Source organism: Borostomias antarcticus (assembly GCF_949987555.1).
Source record: "Borostomias antarcticus genome assembly, chromosome: 5".
Lineage (NCBI taxonomy): Eukaryota > Metazoa > Chordata > Actinopteri > Stomiiformes > Stomiidae > Borostomias > Borostomias antarcticus.
In genome coordinates this window covers 3,036,065-3,054,293 of record NC_140238.1, presented here as the reverse complement: position 1 = coordinate 3,054,293, position 18,229 = coordinate 3,036,065, and the positions used below count along the sequence as shown (strand labels likewise).

Sequence of the window (18,229 nt, the reverse complement as noted above, 5' to 3'; positions counted from 1 at the left end):
GCATGATGAACTGTAGGCTGTGACCCCAGCCATAACTACCCCCCCCCCTCCTCCCCCGTCATGTCACGACCCAGGGGACCTTTTGAAATACAACAGAGACTGAGATGTCCACCATTACTCTGGAACATCTGTCAGACGAGGTTGGAGGAGAGCGGTGGCTTGCCAAAGTATCTCTCTGCCGTTTCATTTATTGGTTGTAAATAATTTACCAATGCTAGCGTATAGGTATTGTGTGTTTGTGTCTGTGTCTGTGTCTGTGTGTGTGTGTCTGTGTGTGAGAGAGAGAGAGAGAGAGAGGGGGGGGGGGGGGGGGTCCTAGTGACGGAAAACAGTGTAAGGTGTGCTACCAATCCCCAGAGAGAGAGAGAGAGAGAGCAAGAGAGAGAGAAACAGAGAGAGAGGGAGAGTGAGAGAGAGAACCAGAGAGAGAGGGAGAGAGGGAGAGAGAACCAGAGAGAGAGGGAGAGGGAGAGGGAGAGAGAGAGAGCAAGAGAGGGCACAAGAGAGAAAGAGAGAGAGAGGGAAAGAGAGAGAGAAAGAGAGAGGGAGAGAGAGAGGTGGAGAGAAAGAGAGAGAGAGAAACAGAGAGAGGGAGAGAGAGCAAGAGGGAGAGAGAGAGAGAGAGGAGGGAGAGAGGGAGAGAGAGAGAGAAAGATAGAGAGAGAGGGGGGGAGAGAGAGAGAGAGAGGGGGGGAGAGAGAGAGAGAGAGAGGGAGAGAGAGAGAGAGAAAGAGAGAGAGAGATGTAACAGTGTTGTTTCTCATGTTGAGGCACGCCTGTCCTTCCGTCTCCCGCTGCGTCCTGTCTCAGGGGTGGGATTGGTTACGCTGACTGAGACATTTCACTACCCTCTTACACACACACACACACACACTCACACACACACACACACACACACACGCACACACACACACAGACACACACTTACTCCTCTGGCTTGTGATTGACATCCCCGTGTCAGACTGGAAAACTAACAGGTCCTACAGTATCAAGCAAACATTGGAGACTTGACCTTAACACACAGCTTCCTAATCACTTAATATTGTTTAAACACAACAATAATCACTTTCCTTTCCTGGATTGCTCTAATTGCATCTCCTGCCAATGAGGTTGCACACTCACACACACACACACACACACACACACACACACACTAAGAGAGGCATATCAATCTGGTTGTAATGAAGCCTTTCAGGGTTACCCCCATATCAGCCGATATCCAAACTGATGAGTTGGTTGACCCATAGTGGCACAATATCCAGCAGTGCTATTCCTACCCCTTACCCCTTACTACCCCTTACTACCCCTTACTACTCCTTACTACCCCTTACTACTCCTTACTACCCCTTACTACCCCTTACTACTCCTTACTACCCCTTACTACTCCTTACTACACCTTACTACACCTTACTACCCCTTACTACTCCTTACTACCCCTTACTACCCCTTACTACCCCTTTCTACACCTTACTACCCCTTACTACTCCTTACTACCCCTTACTACCCCTTACTACTCCTTACTACCCCTTACTACCCTTGACTACCCCTTACTACCCCTTACTACCCGTACTACCCCTTACTACCCCTTACTACCCCTTACTACCCCTTACTACCCATTAAAACCCCTTACTACTCCTTACTACCCCGTACTACCCCTTACTACCCATTACTACCCCTTACTACCCCTTACTACCCTTTACTACCCCTTACTACCCCTTACTACCCTTTACTACCCCTTACTACCCCTTACTACTCCTTACTACCCCTTACTACCCCTTACTACCCCTTACTACCCTTTACTACCCCTTACTACCCCGTACTACTCCTTACTACCCCTTACTAACCATTACTACCCCTTACTACCCTTTACTACCCCTTACTACCCTTTACTACCCCTTACTACCCTTTACGACCCCTTACTGCCCCTTAGTACCCCTTACTTACCCATTACTACCCCTTACTACCCCTTACTACCCTTTACTAGCTCCTCCAGCCTCACCGTTACACATTCAGTTCCGCTCCACTGCCAACGTGCGATCGCCTTTTCATGAACGAGCTCACAAACCGCACTGAATGTTTGTTCTTTCTTACAAAACAAAAGCCTGACTTGGACATGGCTCAGACACCTGATTAGGGGAAGGAACGTGTTGCTGTGCGAGACACAAACTCGTTTCTCCCTACCTTCAGCTCTGAGCCCGGCTCCGGAGCGCAGCCGGCGAATAGGCTTATTTTATGTGGTTCTCGCACCGCTAACAACGCTCACCGCTGGGACCAGCATGTCAAGAGCAGGCCTCTTAAACGGCGGGCTGTTAGCGCTCTGCGTGCAGGGGAGTCCGGCGCACGCGGAGAGCGTGAAGAGCCGAGAGACGAAGATTACAGGGGAGTCTCGGCGAGGGCATCACCTCCGGAGGTAGACAAGGAACTGTGTACGCAACGTCGCCCGGGTCACCGGCTTCTACTGAGGAGAGACCACGCCGGCTTCGGCGCCTGCTTCTTCTTCTTCTTCGTTTGGGTGTAGATGTCTCACTCCCCCTCAGGCTCGGGGCCGAGGGGCTATCCTTTTACCACCCCGAGCCTGGGTGAGGGGGCGCCCGGGCTATATATCCGGGAATTCCTCCAGGAGCCATGTCACCGTTTCATCATCCACAAACGTCAGGCCATGCATTCCATTAGCACCTGCTAGCTCCTAGACAAAGAACATTACGGAAGCCCACATTCTGTACTGCAGATACAGAGGCAAACAAAGTGGTTTTTGCTTTTGGGTTGGCAACTTGACATATTTGTACAGTAGAAAAGGTTGCAGCATGGATGCTCCAGCAATTGCACGACACAGATCAAGTCAGTACGTTGACTAAACATAAGAAAACTGTAAACAGTTGACTTAATAGGTGTTATATTCGGATTCACATGTGCAAAATGCTTTTATACAGTACATGTAATAGATGGTGTAATGAGGTTTGGATGCATTCGATGTACCGGTGATCTAGCTACATTAGCTAGCCAGCTAACATTAGGCTACATTAGCTAGCCAGCTAACGCACTCTATACTTTGGGGGTTTGTTTCTCCCATAGCCAACCTGAAGGAGCTGATCTCCCAGACCATGGTGAGCTGGGCCCAGGAGTGCCACGTCCAGGACCCAGAGCTGGTCCGGAGGATGTTCAGCCTGCTCCGGCGCCAGTACGACAGCATCGGCGAGCTGCTCCGCGCCATGAGGAAGAGCTACACCATCAGCGCCGCGTCCGTGCAGGTGCCCTGGATTTATCCTGATAATTAGGAAACGAGTAGTGGAGATCTTTTTGAAGTCCAAAGCTGGTTATTTTTATCCCAAATAGTTCACGAGTTTGCAAAGCTGGTCTCTCTGAGGGAGACAGAAATTCTCTAAGAGCAACGATTATCCTCAAAACACAGCATTATATACACTGGTTGCAACCCATACAAAACTCCACTAACCAGTTATATGAGAGGATTACCAGTGGGTAGGCTAGAACTAAGGGTCAACAGCTGAACTTTACATTAAGAATCTTGAACAAGAACTAGGATGAGGGACCCCTGGTGGGGGGGGGGGGGGGGGTCTCCTGCCATAAAACGTTTAAAGTCGCACAGAAACTGACGTTTGAGATCATCTAACTTCCGTAGTTTGACGTACAGTATTTCCGACACAAACAAGCTATGAGGGTGGGACATGCGTTTAGAGTAATTTGATTGGAACATTGACAAGTGGACGGGTTTGAAGAACTTTAGACAGATTCGATCGAAGGATAGCGTTGATTGACGGGTGGATGTCGTGAGATTATTGGCCTAAAATCTAAGGTACCTGTTGTCGTCATTGCACATTTTTTTTTGGCATACATTGTTGAATAGGTGAACACTATGACCAATTATGTGAACCAAAATGGGACAGAATGCTTTTTTCATTTCAGTGTGACTTTAAGGTCTAGAAAAGGGGGCCTAGAGAAAGGGTTAACAAACAGGAAGAGCAGCTCTACTGTAGACCACACAGGACAGTGGGGAACAAAACCAATATTTCCTTAAATATTGGTAATGTAATATGTAATGTAATATTTACTGTGATGGTGTCTTAAACAGAGAAGGAACTTATTTGAATTCTTCTACTCCGCAGGACACCATCAGCCTGCTGGCCTCGCTGGGCCAGATCCGCTCGCTGCTGTCCGTCCGCATGGGCAAGGAGGAGGAGCAGCTCATGATCGATGGACTCGGGTACGAGAGCAGGCGGACGCGGTCGCTTTCGCCCTTATGAAACCAAAATACATTGCTATATATATTGGAAAATATAATGGAATGTATCAAACAATACATTTCCATATACTGTGTAGGAAACTAGTGGTTATATATTCCACATTCCGCATGTATCCAATTCCAATATACTGCAATATATGAAAAGCGGCCTTATGTATTTTTCAATGTATAATGTATTTATCAAATATTATTCTGTATATTTCCTCCATATATTTTACATACTGTAATATATTGACAGTTACAGGAATATATTTTCTTGGCATAAGGGTAGTCGGCTACGAGCGAAGGCGAAAAGTTTGGCTTGTTCCACTGACTGCTACTTACAACTGGATGCTCACACCAGCTCCAGTGTGTGTGTGTGTGTGTGTGTGTGTGTGTGTTCCCTGACACTCTTTTCTTCTTCTTGATGTTCTTTGTCCAGGGATATTATGAACAACAAGGTGTTCTACCAGCACCCCAACCTGATGCGCGTGCTGGGCATGCACGAGACCGTCATGGAGGTCATGGTCAACGTGCTGGGAGGAGGCAAGTCGCAGGTACTACCGAAGTTACTACTCCAGTACTGGTACTACCGATGTTACTACTCTAGTACTGTTAGTACTACCGATGTTACTACTCCAGTACTGTTAGTACTACCGATGTTACTACTCCAGTACTGTTGATACTACCGATGTTACTACTCCAGTACTGTTAGTACTACCGATGTTACTACTCCAGTACTGTTGATACTACCGATGTTACTACTCCAGTACTGTTGATACTACCGATGTTACTACTCCAGTACTGTTGGTACTACCGATGCTACTACTCCAGTACTGTTGATACTACCGATGTTACTACTCCAGTACTGTTGATACTACCGATGTTACTACTCCAGTACTACCGATGTTACTACTCCAGTACTACCGATGTTACTACTCCAGTACTGTTAGTACTACCGATGTTACTACTCCAGTACTGTTAGTACTACCGATGTTACTGCTCCAGTACTACCGATGTTACTACTCCAGTACTGTTAGTACTACCGATGTTACTACTACCGATGTTACTACTACCGATGTTACTACTACCGATGTTACTACTACCGATGTTACTACTCCAGTACTGTTGATACTACCGATGTTACTACTCCAGTACTGTTGATACTACCGATGTTACTACTACCGATGTTACTACTCCAGTACTGTTGATACTACCGATGTTACTACTCCAGTACTGTTAATACTACCGATGTTACTACTCCAGTACTGTTAATACTACCGATGTTACTACTCCAGTACTGTTGATACTACCGATGTTACTACTCCAGTACTGTTGATACTACCGATGTTACTACTCCAGTACTGTTGATACTACCGATGTTACTACTCCAGTACTGTTGATACTACCGATGTTACTACTCCAGTACTGTTGATACTACCGATGTTACTACTCCAGTACTGTTGATACTACCGATGTAACTACTCCAGTACTGTTGATACTACCGATGTTACTACTCCAGTACTGTTGATACTACCGATGTTACTACTCCAGTACTGTTGATACTACCGATGTTACTACTCCAGTACTGTTGATACTACCGATGTTACTACTCCAGTACTGTTGATACTACCGATGTTACTACTCCAGTACTGTTGATACTACCGATGTTACTACTCCAGTACTGTTGATACTACCGATGTTACTACTCCAGTACTGTTGATACTACCGATGTTACTACTCCAGTACTGTTGATACTACCGATGTTACTACTCCAGTACTGTTGATACTACCGATGTAACTACTCCAGTACTGTTGATACTACCGATGTTACTACTCCAGTACTGTTGATACTACCGATGTTACTACTCCAGTACTGTTGATACTACCGATGTTACTACTCCAGTACTGTTGATACTACCGATGTTACTACTCCAGTACTGTTGATACTACCGATGTTACTACTCCAGTACTGTTGATACTACCGATGTTACTACTCCAGTACTGTTGATACTACCGATGTTACTACTCCAGTACTGTTGATACTACCGATGTTACTACTCCAGTACTGTTGATACTGCTAGCACTGCTTACAGGTTCTACCGATGTTACCTACTCTAGTACTGTTGATACTACTAGCACTGCTTACAGGTACTACCGATGTTACTACTGAAGTACTGTTGATACTGCCGATGTTACTACTGAAGTACTGTTGATACTGCAAGCACTGCATAGCTACAGGTGCTACCGATGTTACCTACTCTAGTACTGTTGATACTACTAGCACTGCTTACAGGTACTACCGATGTTACTACTCCAGTACTGTTGATACTACTATCACTGCTTACACCAACTGTGGAGGAGGACCTTTCGATGTATGGTGGCTAGGCTACCGTTCTGTGGACCGTGCCATGTAGCCGAGTCTATGAGAGTCGGTGTATTCACATTAGCGCCGTGTCAGCGAGTTTTGTTTCAGGCGTTCTTTTTCAAGTTACTAGGAATTTCATCAGTGTTGCAGACCTGTAGGGCAAATATTAGTAGTGCAGACTATACATACCATCTCGACGTGTGTGTATTTGGCTGTCTGGGTGTGTGGCTGTGTGTGTGTGTGTGTGTGTTTGCGGTAACGATGACACGACCCCGGGCAGGTGGGTGTTCTCCTCAGGCTGACAGCTCTTTTGGGGAGGGCAGCAGGGTGGAGAGGGCGCGGAAGTGTCAGAGCCTTTTTAAGCCTTCATTAGCCAAGAAACGTGCCTGAGATATTGAGTAACGAGGCCTGCGGAGGCCAAATAGTAATTAGACCAGACAAAAGCCCCAGAATAAAGCAGAGCCTCTGTCACTCTGTCTGGCTATGGGGAGCCGGCTAATTAGCTGAGCTGTGTACCGCTGTTGATTCCAGGGACACGCTATCCGGTTTCAGCATTTAAACTATTTTGACCTGTCAGCAGTTAGAACAGAAGTATTTTCTCAACCGTCAGTCGCGCTACGAAAAATGGCGCCCTAACGCATAACGCTCTGTGCTCCACAGGAAATAGCCTTCCCCAAGATGGTGGCCAGCTGCTGCCGTTTCCTGTGCTACTTCTGTCGGATCAGTCGCCAGAACCAGAAGGCCATGTTCGACCACCTGAGCTACCTCCTGGAGAACAGCAGCGTGGGCCTGGGTGTGTAGACGTCTTTACGCCTGACGACCCCGACTGCCTGTAGATGGAGCAGGCATCTCCACAACCCCCTGCTGCTTATTTCAGTGTTACAGTTGTTTTACATACTGATACTTATAACTGGATGCTCACACCAGCTCAAGTGTGTGTGTGTGTGTGTGTGTGTGTGTGTGTGTGTATGTGCGTGAGTGTGACTTAAAGACCAATCATTGGTATGGGCCGTAATCCTGTTTGATGACATGGTTGGTCCTCTAGGTGTGAGCCTGCATACATTAGTGCCACACCTGAGATTAGAGTGTGCACGTGTGTTTGTGTGTGTTTTTGTGCATGTGTGTGTGTGTAACAATGTGTGTGCGTGTATGAGTGTGTGTGTGTCTGTGTGTATGCGTGTTCGGTGCGTATGTGCCTACGTGTGTGTGGGTGTGAGTGTGTGTGAGTGCGTGCGTGTATGTGTATGTTTGTGCGTATGTGCCTACGTGTGTGTGGGTGTGAGTATGTGTGAGTGCGTGCGTGTATGTGCATGTGTGTGCGTGTGTGTGCGTGTGTGTGTCTGTGGGTGTGTGTGTGTGTGTGTGTGTCTGTGTGTGTGTGTAGGGTCGGTCGGTTGGTCATGCTGAGCATTCATCAGGGGAGAGGGTGACTCATCTCACGTTGTGTCAGGAGATGGAGGTGCCACAGTGACAGGGAGAACCCTGCTGTGACACAGAGTGCTTCTCTCCTGGACACACACACACACACACACACACAGTACAAAGTCCAAAGGCAATGGACACACACTCACAAAATCATCAGCTCAATGACAGTGTAGAACCTAATTTTACCAAACTAGGTTAGCCCTTATAATTATACTTCTCTATATCCATGAGGACGGCATAATCGTCTTCCACAAGCTGACATAAATCCTGTGAAACGTCAGAAGTGTACTATATGAGTAATCTCTGCAAAGAGGCACTGGAAACTCCCCCTGACCCCCCATGACCCCCAGCTGTTAGCGGTGTGGAAGCTAGAACCAATCGTGGCTGTGTCTATACTGCCCCCTGCAGTTCAGCTGAGGTCCAGCCACCTGCCTTCTGATCAGTTCATGTGTTTGTAGATAATGCAGTTGAATGAAGTCTCATCCATTGCTCTTCATAGTGTGTATAAGAACAGCTTTAGTAATCGGAGCCATGTGTGTGCGTGTGTGTGTGTGTGTGTGTGTGTGTGTGTGTGTGTGTGTCGCCCTTTACAGCCTCCCCAGCCATGAGGGGCTCCACCCCCCTGGACGTGGCTGCTTCGTCGGTGATGGACAACAACGGCCTGGCCTTGGCGCTGGAGGAGCCTGACCTGGACAAGGTCCGGGACGCACCGTACCCCGTCGTCTCCGTGTCCCTCCCGCTCAATTCGTCTTTTGTCCACATTTATAAGAGGACTGTAGAGGACTGTCCCCTGGAGCCACAGAACGAACAAACGATTCCTAACCTTGCGATCTGTGGATGTGTGTGTGTGTGTGTGCGTGTCTGTGTGTATTATGTGTATGTGTGTGTGTGTGTGTGTGTTCAGGTGGTGACCTACCTGGCGGGCTGCGGTCTCCAGAGCTGCCCCATGCTGCTGGACAAGGGCTACCCCGACATCGGCTGGAACCCCATCGAGGGCGAGCGCTACCTCTCCTTCCTGCGCTTCGCCGTCTTCGTCAACGGTACGGCGGCCGGCGGCCCGCACACGTCTCCGCCTCTCTCTCTTGAGGCTAAATCGCTGGAGGGGCTAGGTCTAATTGCTGCAGGCTCCATCACCCGGGGCGGGCTAGTTCCTGCCTCAGGGCTGGTGGAAGCCCGGTTGTGGGGTTGTAGCAGTGTCTCTCTCTCTCTCTCTCTCTCTTTCTCTCTCTCTGTCTCTCTGTCTCTCTGTCTCTCTCTCTCTCTCTCTCTCTCTCTCTCTCAGTGCAGATATTGGAAACGGCACCTGACTTGAACAACGAGGAGCAGCCATTAATTTGGCCCCTGGCTGGGAGGGAGAAAAAGTGTTACATTAGCAAGGAGTCAGTAGATGAGGTTTCTGTCTGGGACTGTTGATGTCCGAGGTGTTCGGGAGTGGGAGGGGATTTTGCCGAAGTCAGATTTGGGTAGGGGAGTGTGTGTGTGTGTGTGTGTGTGTGTGTGTGTGTGTGTGTGTGTGTGTGTGTGTGTGTGTGTGTGTGTGTGTGTGTGTGTGTGTGCGTGCGTGCGTGTGTGGTACAGCTCTGGTTTATTTTTTGTATTATACGTTTTTTTGTTTTGTACAGAGATGTAGTGTAGTACTGAGCTGTGTGTAGTTTAGTACTGAGCTGTGTGTTGAGTGTGTTGTGTGTGTGTGTGTGTGTGTGTGTGTGTGTGTGTGTGTGTGTGTGTGTGCGTGTGTGTGTGCCCCCAGGCGAGAGTGTGGAGGAGAACTCCAGCGTGGTGGTCAAGCTGCTGATCAGACGCCCAGAGTGCTTTGGCCCCGCCCTGAGGGGAGAGGGCGGGAACGGCCTGCTGGCGGCCATGAAGGAGGCCATCAAGATCTCGGAGAGCCCCGCCCTCGACCTGCCCGCCCAGGGAGTCAGCTCCGACGCGTAAGACGCCTAACTGCAAAACGCAGACCAAGATAAAGCCTGATAAGAAACCCTTGCGCAGATAGGATACCGCAATGACATGTTACGCTACGGCAGTCGGCGTTTTGAGATATTCGCTTGTTTGGCTTATTGTTGTTTCTCCCCCTCCCTGTTGATGTGACCCCGCCCCCGCCCCCCCCCCCCCCCCCCCGCCCCCCCCCTCCCCACAGGTCTGCTGAGGATGAGGAGGAGGAAGAGGTGGTGCACACGGGCAACGCCATCATGTCCTTCTACTCCGCCCTCATCGACCTGCTGGGCCGCTGCGCCCCGGAGATGCACGTGAGTAACGCAGCGCGGAACCCCCGCCCACACGCCCCATTCAGCGACGCACCGGTCGGGTCCTCGCCGGCGAGCTTTTCCCACCGGCGACGTTCAGACTAATAATACTAATCAAGTAATACTAGTCAAGTAATACTAGTCAAGTAATACTAGTCAAATAATACTAGTCAAATAATACTAGTCAAGTAATACTAGTCAAATAATACTAGTCAAATAATACTAGTCAAATAATACTAGTCTAGTAATACTAGTCAAATAATACTAGTCAAATAATACTATTCAAATAATACTAGTCAAATAATACTAGTCAAATAATACTATTCAAATAATACTAGTCAAATACTACTAGTCAAGTAATACTATTCAAATAATACTAGTCAAATAATACTAGTCAAGTAATACTAGTCAAATAATACTAGTCAAGTAATACTAGTAAAATAATTCTAGTCAAATCTCTCTCTTTCTTCTCGCCCCACAGCTGATCAACAAGGGGAAGGGCGAGGCTCTGCGTATCCGGGCCATCCTGCGCTCCCTGGTGCCCATCGAGGACCTGGTGGGCATCATCAGCATCCCCCTCAAGATGCCCGTCATCAACAAAGGTACCGCACGCCCAGGGACTTCCACTAGGAAACAAATGCATAATCCATCTTCAAAATGTACATTTGATTAGTAGGCTACTGGAAAGCCTCCCGAGTCCCGCCCATCTTATAATAGGGCTTGGGAAAATGTAGTCCCAGACACGACCATCTTGTTTCTACACAGGTGTATCTATTTGTCTGATTGGCTCTACTGCATAGAATCCTATGCAATCAGAGAATAGATACACCTGTGTAGAAACAAGATGGTCGTGTCTGGGACTACATTTTCCCAAGCTCTATTGTGCCAAAACACATTAGTATTAGTTAGTATTCAATTTTTTAAATATGGCCAAAAATCGGCAAAACCACTGTATCTACAGTATCTATCTATCTAGGTGGTGAGGAAATACCTTACATCCTTAAAATCCGAGTGAACATTGTAAACAAGCACTGAATTCAATCAAGTGGACCAGCACTATAGGGTATTGCTCTTGTTTTGTTTTCAGTAGGCTAGGCTATAGGCCTGATAAAAGCTGCCTGTTTGCACTAAATGTCACCCATGTTGACCAGGTATTAATGATGGTTGAATACTTGAATTCACTGAACACAGAAGGACATGAAAGTTCCGTTGGTGCTTGTTCATGACAATAGGCAGAGAGCGCCCTCTTGTGGTTAGAAGCGGTTCCATCGTATGCGTCGTTTTCTATGCAAAATTCTATAATTATAATTATACCCAATCATCGAATATATTAGATTTTCGGAAAATATTTAAGAGAGAAAGTTGAATATGATTTCTGAGCTCAGTTGACAGCCCTAGACCCTGGTTCTGCCCTCTGTCAGCGGTTAATCACTCGTTCCAGTACAACTCTGCAAAACTCTGGCGTTTAAGCAAATGCTCAGGCAGTTGATCATGGCTCTGCGGTTCATTTATTTTTAATCAGCTTGCTCTCTACGGCACTACAGCTGTGAGTGAGCCTGCTTCTCTCTTTCTCTCTATTGATCATTCTGCACAAGCGTGGCAAAGATCAGGCTTTTTTAACAACCCAGCCACACAGCGAGTTCCGTTGGTCTGCCAAGAACCCAACTCAACTCAGCCGTGTGTGTGTGTGTGTGACTTTGTGTGTGAAAGAGTGAGTGTGTGTGTGTGCTGGTGTGCACGTGTGTGTGTGTGTGTGTGTGTGTGTGTGTGTGTGTGTGTGTGTGTGTGTGTGTGTGTGTGTGTGTGTGTGTGTGTGCGTGCGTGTGTGTGTGTGTGTGTGAGAGTGTGCACAGCTCCTCAAAAGCTGCACTGCTCCTAATGAATACACACACTCTTAATCAGGAGAGACTTGGCATAATAACTATGAGCAGCGTTCTGTGTGTTATCTAACTCTGCACAGTTAATACGACAGACAAAACGCAAAACATTTACACAACAGAAGCCTCGATGCACCTGTTTACTTCCCCTCCTTTTTCCACCTCTTTTTCCTCTCTTTCCCCTCCATCCGTCCATCGATCTCGTCCTCCTCTCGTCCCAGATGGTTCGGTGACCGAGCCGGACATGGCGGCCAGTTTCTGTCCGGACCACAAGGCCCCCATGGTTCTGTTCCTGGACCGGGTCTACGGTATCGAGGACCAGAGCTTCCTGCTCCACCTGCTGGAGGTCGGCTTCCTGCCCGACCTGAGGGCCTCGGCCTCCCTGGACACGGTAGGCGGGGCTTGGGCTCGGGCCCTGGACTGAGGGGGCGGGGCAGGGGGAGACCTCCTGTAGCACAGCTAACTCTCTACTGTAGTGAGGAACTTTGTGTTTTTCTTTGCCATCTTATTTAGTTTGTTGGGAATCAAAGTCCTTAGCTGTGTTCGGAATCGCTCCCTCGTTCCCTCACTCCCTATTCCCTATTGAGGGTTCACCATGTAGTGAACTACCTAGGGAACGGAGAAAATGTAGGGTACATGCGCTGTTCCCTGGAAATCAAGGTGAATTGTGGGTAATAAATAGTGGACTATATAGGGAACGAAAATTCCATGGAGAATTTGGACACTACAAACAAAATGGCTGACGCCCTATATAGTGCACTATATAGTGAATAGGGAGCGATTCCGAACACAGCTCTTGTTTTGCCCTCTGCATCCTGTTTTCCGGCTGAACACGTTCTAATTACCGCATGGATAGTCTGTCACAAGTGTCCAGTTGTATGAGGCCCTACAAACTAAAGTGAGAGTTGTGAGTTAGAGTTGGTTGGCGTGGAGTGAGTCAGCACAGTATTTAAGTGTATGTGTGTGTGCATGTACTGTGTGTGTATGTGTGTGTGTGTGTGTGTGTGTTTGTATTAGCGGAGGTTGACCCTGCTGGTCCCCTGGAGGAGGGTTGGGTTAACCCCTATTTTAAAAAGGCTGTTGTACCACTTCCCCTACTTGGGTTTGGACCAGTGTGCGGCTCCCCTATAGCCTGGCCACAGTGTTAATGTGACAGCAGCTATGAATGACCCGGAGTCCCCAGCTGCCCCGAGCTGCCATTTACACCGCCAGAACTTTGATCCGCTCCAAGGGGCTCTCAGGATCACGCCCCCTAGTCCAGCCGTCAGCCAATCAAAGCCTGCCAACCTGCTCTGGTGTGGGAGGGCTTCTGTGAGGGGTTATATGGGTTTAGGTCTATCCTCACTCGGTTTAGTAGTCCCAGATTAAGTTTGAGCAGTATTGTAATCACTAATAATAATAATTATAATACTAATACTACTACTACTAATAATAACAATAATAATAATAATAATAATCAGTAATAATAATAATCAGTAATAATCCTTTGATACAGACTTGTATTATTGGTGTCAGCCTATCTACGTGCCTATCTACTCTAATACTGTGGTACGGGGTACCCCCCCCTACCCCCCCACCCTCCCCTCCGACCTTTGACCTCACGCCTTCCAGGAGGCGATGAGCAACTCAGAGACGGCGCTGGCCATGAACAGGTACATCGGCTCCGCCATCTTGCCCCTGCTCACCCACTGTGCCCCCCACTTCTCCGGCACGGAGCACCACGCCGCCCTGATCGACTCCACGCTGCACACCGTCTACCGCCTCTCCAAGGGCCGCTCGCTCACCAAGGCCCAGCGCGACGCCATCGAGGGGTGTCTGCTCGCCGTCTGCAAGTGAGGGCATTATGGGAAAACCCCGGACGCGTCGTTCTGTTTGGCAGCTAATACATTCTGTTCCCTCGCTTCATCAATCCTACAGTAGCTGATCACTGCATGTAGCCTGCTTTATGATTATAGAAATATATATATATATATATATTTATATATTATATATGTATATATAAATTATATAATAACTAGCTTGATAGTATTAAAAGCCTTACCATGTCATACTCAAATACCTGTAATCACCAGGTGTGACTGCACATATAGTACAGTGAGTGAGTGAGTGAGTGAGTGAGTGAGTGAGTGAGTGAGTATGTATGTAAGTAAGTAAGTAACCTTGCGAACCAATGGTTCTGGAGCCTAGTGGCCCATAGTAGCTGAGCCTCTACAGCGTTTGAGTGTCTGAGTGAGTCTGAGGGTGAGTCTGAGGGTGAGGGTGAGTCTGAGGGTGAGTCTGAGGGTGAGTCTGAGGGTGAGTGAGTCTGAGGGTGAGTGACTCTGAGGGTGAGTCTGAGGATGAGTCTGAGGGTGAGGGTGAGTCTGAGGGTGAGGGTGAGGGTGAGGGTGAGTCTGAGGGTGACTGAGGGTGAGTCTGAGGGTGAGTCTGAGGGTGAGTCTGAGTGACTCTGAGGGTGAGGGTGAGGGTGAGTCTGAGGGTGAGTCTGAGGGTGAGTCTGAGGGTGAGTGAGAGTGAGTCTGAGGGTGAGTCTGAGGGTGAGTCTGAGGGTGAGTGAGGGTGAGTGAGGGTGAGTCTGAGGGTGAGTCTGAGGGTGAGTCTGAGGGTGAGTCTGAGGGTGAGTGAGGGTGAGTCTGAGGGTGAGTGAGTCTGAGGGTGACTCTGAGGGTGAGTCTGAGGGTGACTCTGAGGGTGAGGGTGAGTCTGAGGGTGACTCTGAGGGTGAGGGTGAGTCTGAGGGTGACTCTGAGGGTGAGGGTGAGTCTGAGGGTGAGTCTGAGGGTGAGTCTGAGGGTGAGTCTGGGTGAGTCTGAGGGTAAGTCTGAGGGTGAGTCTGGGTGAGTCTGAGGGTGAGTGAGTCTGAGGGTGAGGGTGAGTCTGAGGGTGAGTCTGAGGGTGAGTCTGGGTGAGTCTGAGGGTGAGTGAGTCTGAGGGTGAGGGTGAGTCTGAGGGTGAGTCTGAGGGTGAGTCTGGGTGAGTCTGAGGGTGAGTGAGTCTGAGGGTGAGGGTGAGTCTGAGGGTGAGTGAGGGTGATTGAGGGTGAGTGAGGGTGAGTCTGAGGGTGAGTCTGAGTGAGTCTGAGGGTGAGTCTGAGGGTGAGTCTGAGGGTGAGTCTGGGTGAGTCTGAGGGTGAGTGAGTCTGAGGGTGAGGGTGAGTCTGAGGGTGAGTGAGGGTGAGTGAGGGTGAGTCTGAGGGTGAGTCTGAGGGTGAGTCTGAGTGAGTCTGAGGGTGAGTCTGAGGGTGACTCTGAGGGTGAGGGTGACTCTGAGGGCGAGTCTGAGGGTGAGTCTGAGGGTGAGTCTGAGGGTGAGTGAGTCTGAGGGTGAGTCTGAGGGTGAGTGAGTCTGTGCCTCCCTGTGTTCTCAGGTACCTCCGGCCCTCCATGCTGCAGCAGCTCCTGAGACGCCTCGTCTTCGACGTGCCCCTGCTTACAGAGTACTGCAAGATGCCTCTCAGGGTAGGTCTCTCTCTCTCTGTCTCTCACGCTCACTCTCTCTCTGTCTCTCTCTCTCTCTCCCACTCTCTCTCTCTCTCTCTCTCTCTCTCTCTCTCTCACTCTCTCTCACTCTCTCACTCTCTCTCTGTCTCTCTCTCTCTCCCACTCTCTCTCTCGCTCTCTCTCGCTCTCTCTCTTTCTCTCTCTCTCTCTCTCACTCTCTCTCTCTCTCACTCTCTCACTCTCTCACTCTCTCTCTGTCTCTCTCTCTCTCTCCCACTCTCTCTCTCGCTCTCTCTCGCTCTTTCTCTCTCTCTCTCTCTCTCTCTCTCACTCTCTCTCTCTCTCACTCTCTCTCCCCACATGCAAAGAAAATATAGTATATATAACAAAATATATGGAGGACATATACCGAATAATATATGATACATACATAATATACTTAATAAGGAATTGCCGCTTTTCATACATTGGAGTATATTGGAAAATATATCCACTAGTTTCCTATATATGGAAATGTATTGATTGAAATATTACATTATATTTTCCAATATATCGCAATATATTTTAGTGTTTCATAAGGTTCACTCCCTCTCTCCCTGTGTTGAGGGCCCACATGGCCATGCTCCGTCGCTTGGCGTTATTGGTTCTGTGTGAACGGCCCGGCCTCAGGGACGAGGGCGCAGCCTGGAAGAGTTTGATTAACGCTGCGTCGTCCAACACTCACTTATTTATTATTCTCTACGATGTGAGATGTGAGAATGAATTTCCCCCCCGACGCTACTCTGCTTTATATCCCGTTTGACAAGTATGGCGCCGCGCCAGAACGTTGCTGTATTTCAAACGCGGCACCAAGAGAGAGGTGCCTTGTTTGAAGACCTGACCCCTTGACCCCTTGACCCCTGTGTGTGTGTCCTCCCCACAGCTGCTGACCAATCACTACGAGCAGAGCTGGAAGTACTACTGTCTGCCGTCGGGCTGGGGCGGCTACGGCATGGCGTCCGAGGAGGAGCTGCTCCTCACCAAGAAGATCTTCTGGGGCGTCTTCGACTCGCTCTCGCAGAGGGTAGGACTTCTTCTGTGGTACAGTCGCTGCTGTAGGACTTCTTCTGTGGTACAGTAGCTGCTCTAGGAACAGTCTTCTGTGGTACAGTAGCAGCTGTAGCAACAGTCTTCTGTGGTACAGTAGCTGCTCTAGGAACAGTCTTCTGTGGTACAGTAGCAGCTGTAGGAACAGTCTTCTGTGGTACAGTTGCTGCTCTATGAACAGTCTTCTGTGGTACAGTAGCAGCTCTAGGAACAGTCTTCTGTGTTACAATAGCTGCTTTAGGAACAGTCTTCTGTGGTACAGTAGCAGCTCTAGGAACAGTCTTCTGTGGTACAGTAGCAGCTCTAGGAACAGTCTTCTCTGGTACAGTAGCAGCTGTAGGAACAGTCTTCTGTGGTACAGTAGCTGCTCTAGGAACAGTCTTCTGGGGAACAGTAGCAGCTGTAGGAGAACGTCAGGGATCTCAGCGAAGCCACCAGAGACCATTGATTATGAGCTGACTGGATGGAGCAGCACACTACTTTGATCATGATATAGTGTAGTATAGTATAGTATACAGCACAGTAAAGTATATTATAGGTATAGTATGGTAAGTAAAGTAAAGTAATCGGGTAGTGTGGCCAGTAACAATGCTTTACTGTGATGTTTAGAATGAATCTATTGAATTATCCCTTTTTTTTTCTTTACCACAAAGTATTCAGTACTGTCTGTCAGACATGGATTGATTTCCAGATCAAAGGTGTCTCTTTTTGGAGTCTATAGTCGGCACTCAGCACATCTCGGGGAGCAGGTGTGGAAGACGTCAATATTTGGACAGACATGATTGATCCCCCCCCCCCCCCCCCCCCACCCGCCACCTTCTAACAGACCTGCTGTCTCGACTTCCTGTCGGTCCCTTGTCTCTAGCTCCGACGTTTATTAAGATCAATGTCCGACACGGTCGCCATCCCGCTAGGAGTTCCTTCCTGTCTCCTTTCTTCTTCTCTCTTCTTTCTATCAATCGTTTTCTCTCTCCTGACCCTGCTCTAAACCTTCTGCCCCTCTCCGCCTGCAGAAGTACGACCCCGAGCTCTTCAAGATGGCGATGCCCTGCCTGAGCGGCATCGCCGGCGCCCTGCCGCCCGACTACATCGACGCGACCGTCAGCGCCAGCCTGGAGAAGCCTGTATCCGTGGACGCCCAGGGGAACTTTGACCCCAAGCCTATCAGCACTGTCAAGTGAGGGCAGCTCATTCAAACTAAAGACACGTCACGTGATGCAGTATCACCTTGTTATAATGTGCAGAGTACAGTATGCCTGTGTATAGCGCCGCTCGTTTGATTGAAGGGTTTTATAACCCTACTGTATTTACATAACGCTTCATCTTAGCGGGTCACGGCGTGCGCAGTGTAGATTCAGCGCCCGCGGTGAGTAATCGCTGCGACCTCTTTCTAGCATCTCTCTCCCCGAGAAACTGGAGCACGTCGCCAACAAGTACGCTGAGCACTCCCATGACAGATGGTCGTCGGAGAAGGTAGGCCGAAGACGAGCTCCTCAAAAAACAGAGACGCATGGCGAAGTTATTCCAGGCACCATTCATGACTTTTAGGC

At 48.8% G+C, this 18,229-nt stretch overlaps 1 protein-coding gene across 1 annotated transcript in view; it reads left to right on the top strand.

Annotated features, from left to right (window-relative positions):
* The window catches only part of LOC311309183 (ryanodine receptor 3), a gene marked incomplete at both ends in the record, with an annotated part of 138,859 nt that overhangs the window by 76,305 nt on the left and 44,325 nt on the right, over nt 1-18,229 (top strand). The window contains 15 exons of the mRNA XM_084438362.1: nt 3,073-3,248; nt 4,122-4,219; nt 4,680-4,794; nt 7,266-7,398; nt 8,624-8,727; nt 8,935-9,070; nt 9,781-9,961; nt 10,171-10,279; nt 10,758-10,878; nt 12,375-12,544; nt 13,765-13,985; nt 15,521-15,611; nt 16,516-16,656; nt 17,693-17,856; nt 18,074-18,152. Coding sequence (XP_084294488.1) covers nt 3,073-3,248; nt 4,122-4,219; nt 4,680-4,794; nt 7,266-7,398; nt 8,624-8,727; nt 8,935-9,070; nt 9,781-9,961; nt 10,171-10,279; nt 10,758-10,878; nt 12,375-12,544; nt 13,765-13,985; nt 15,521-15,611; nt 16,516-16,656; nt 17,693-17,856; nt 18,074-18,152 — 2,039 coding nt within the window. The remainder of the gene's footprint in view (nt 1-3,072; nt 3,249-4,121; nt 4,220-4,679; nt 4,795-7,265; nt 7,399-8,623; nt 8,728-8,934; nt 9,071-9,780; nt 9,962-10,170; nt 10,280-10,757; nt 10,879-12,374; nt 12,545-13,764; nt 13,986-15,520; nt 15,612-16,515; nt 16,657-17,692; nt 17,857-18,073; nt 18,153-18,229) is intronic.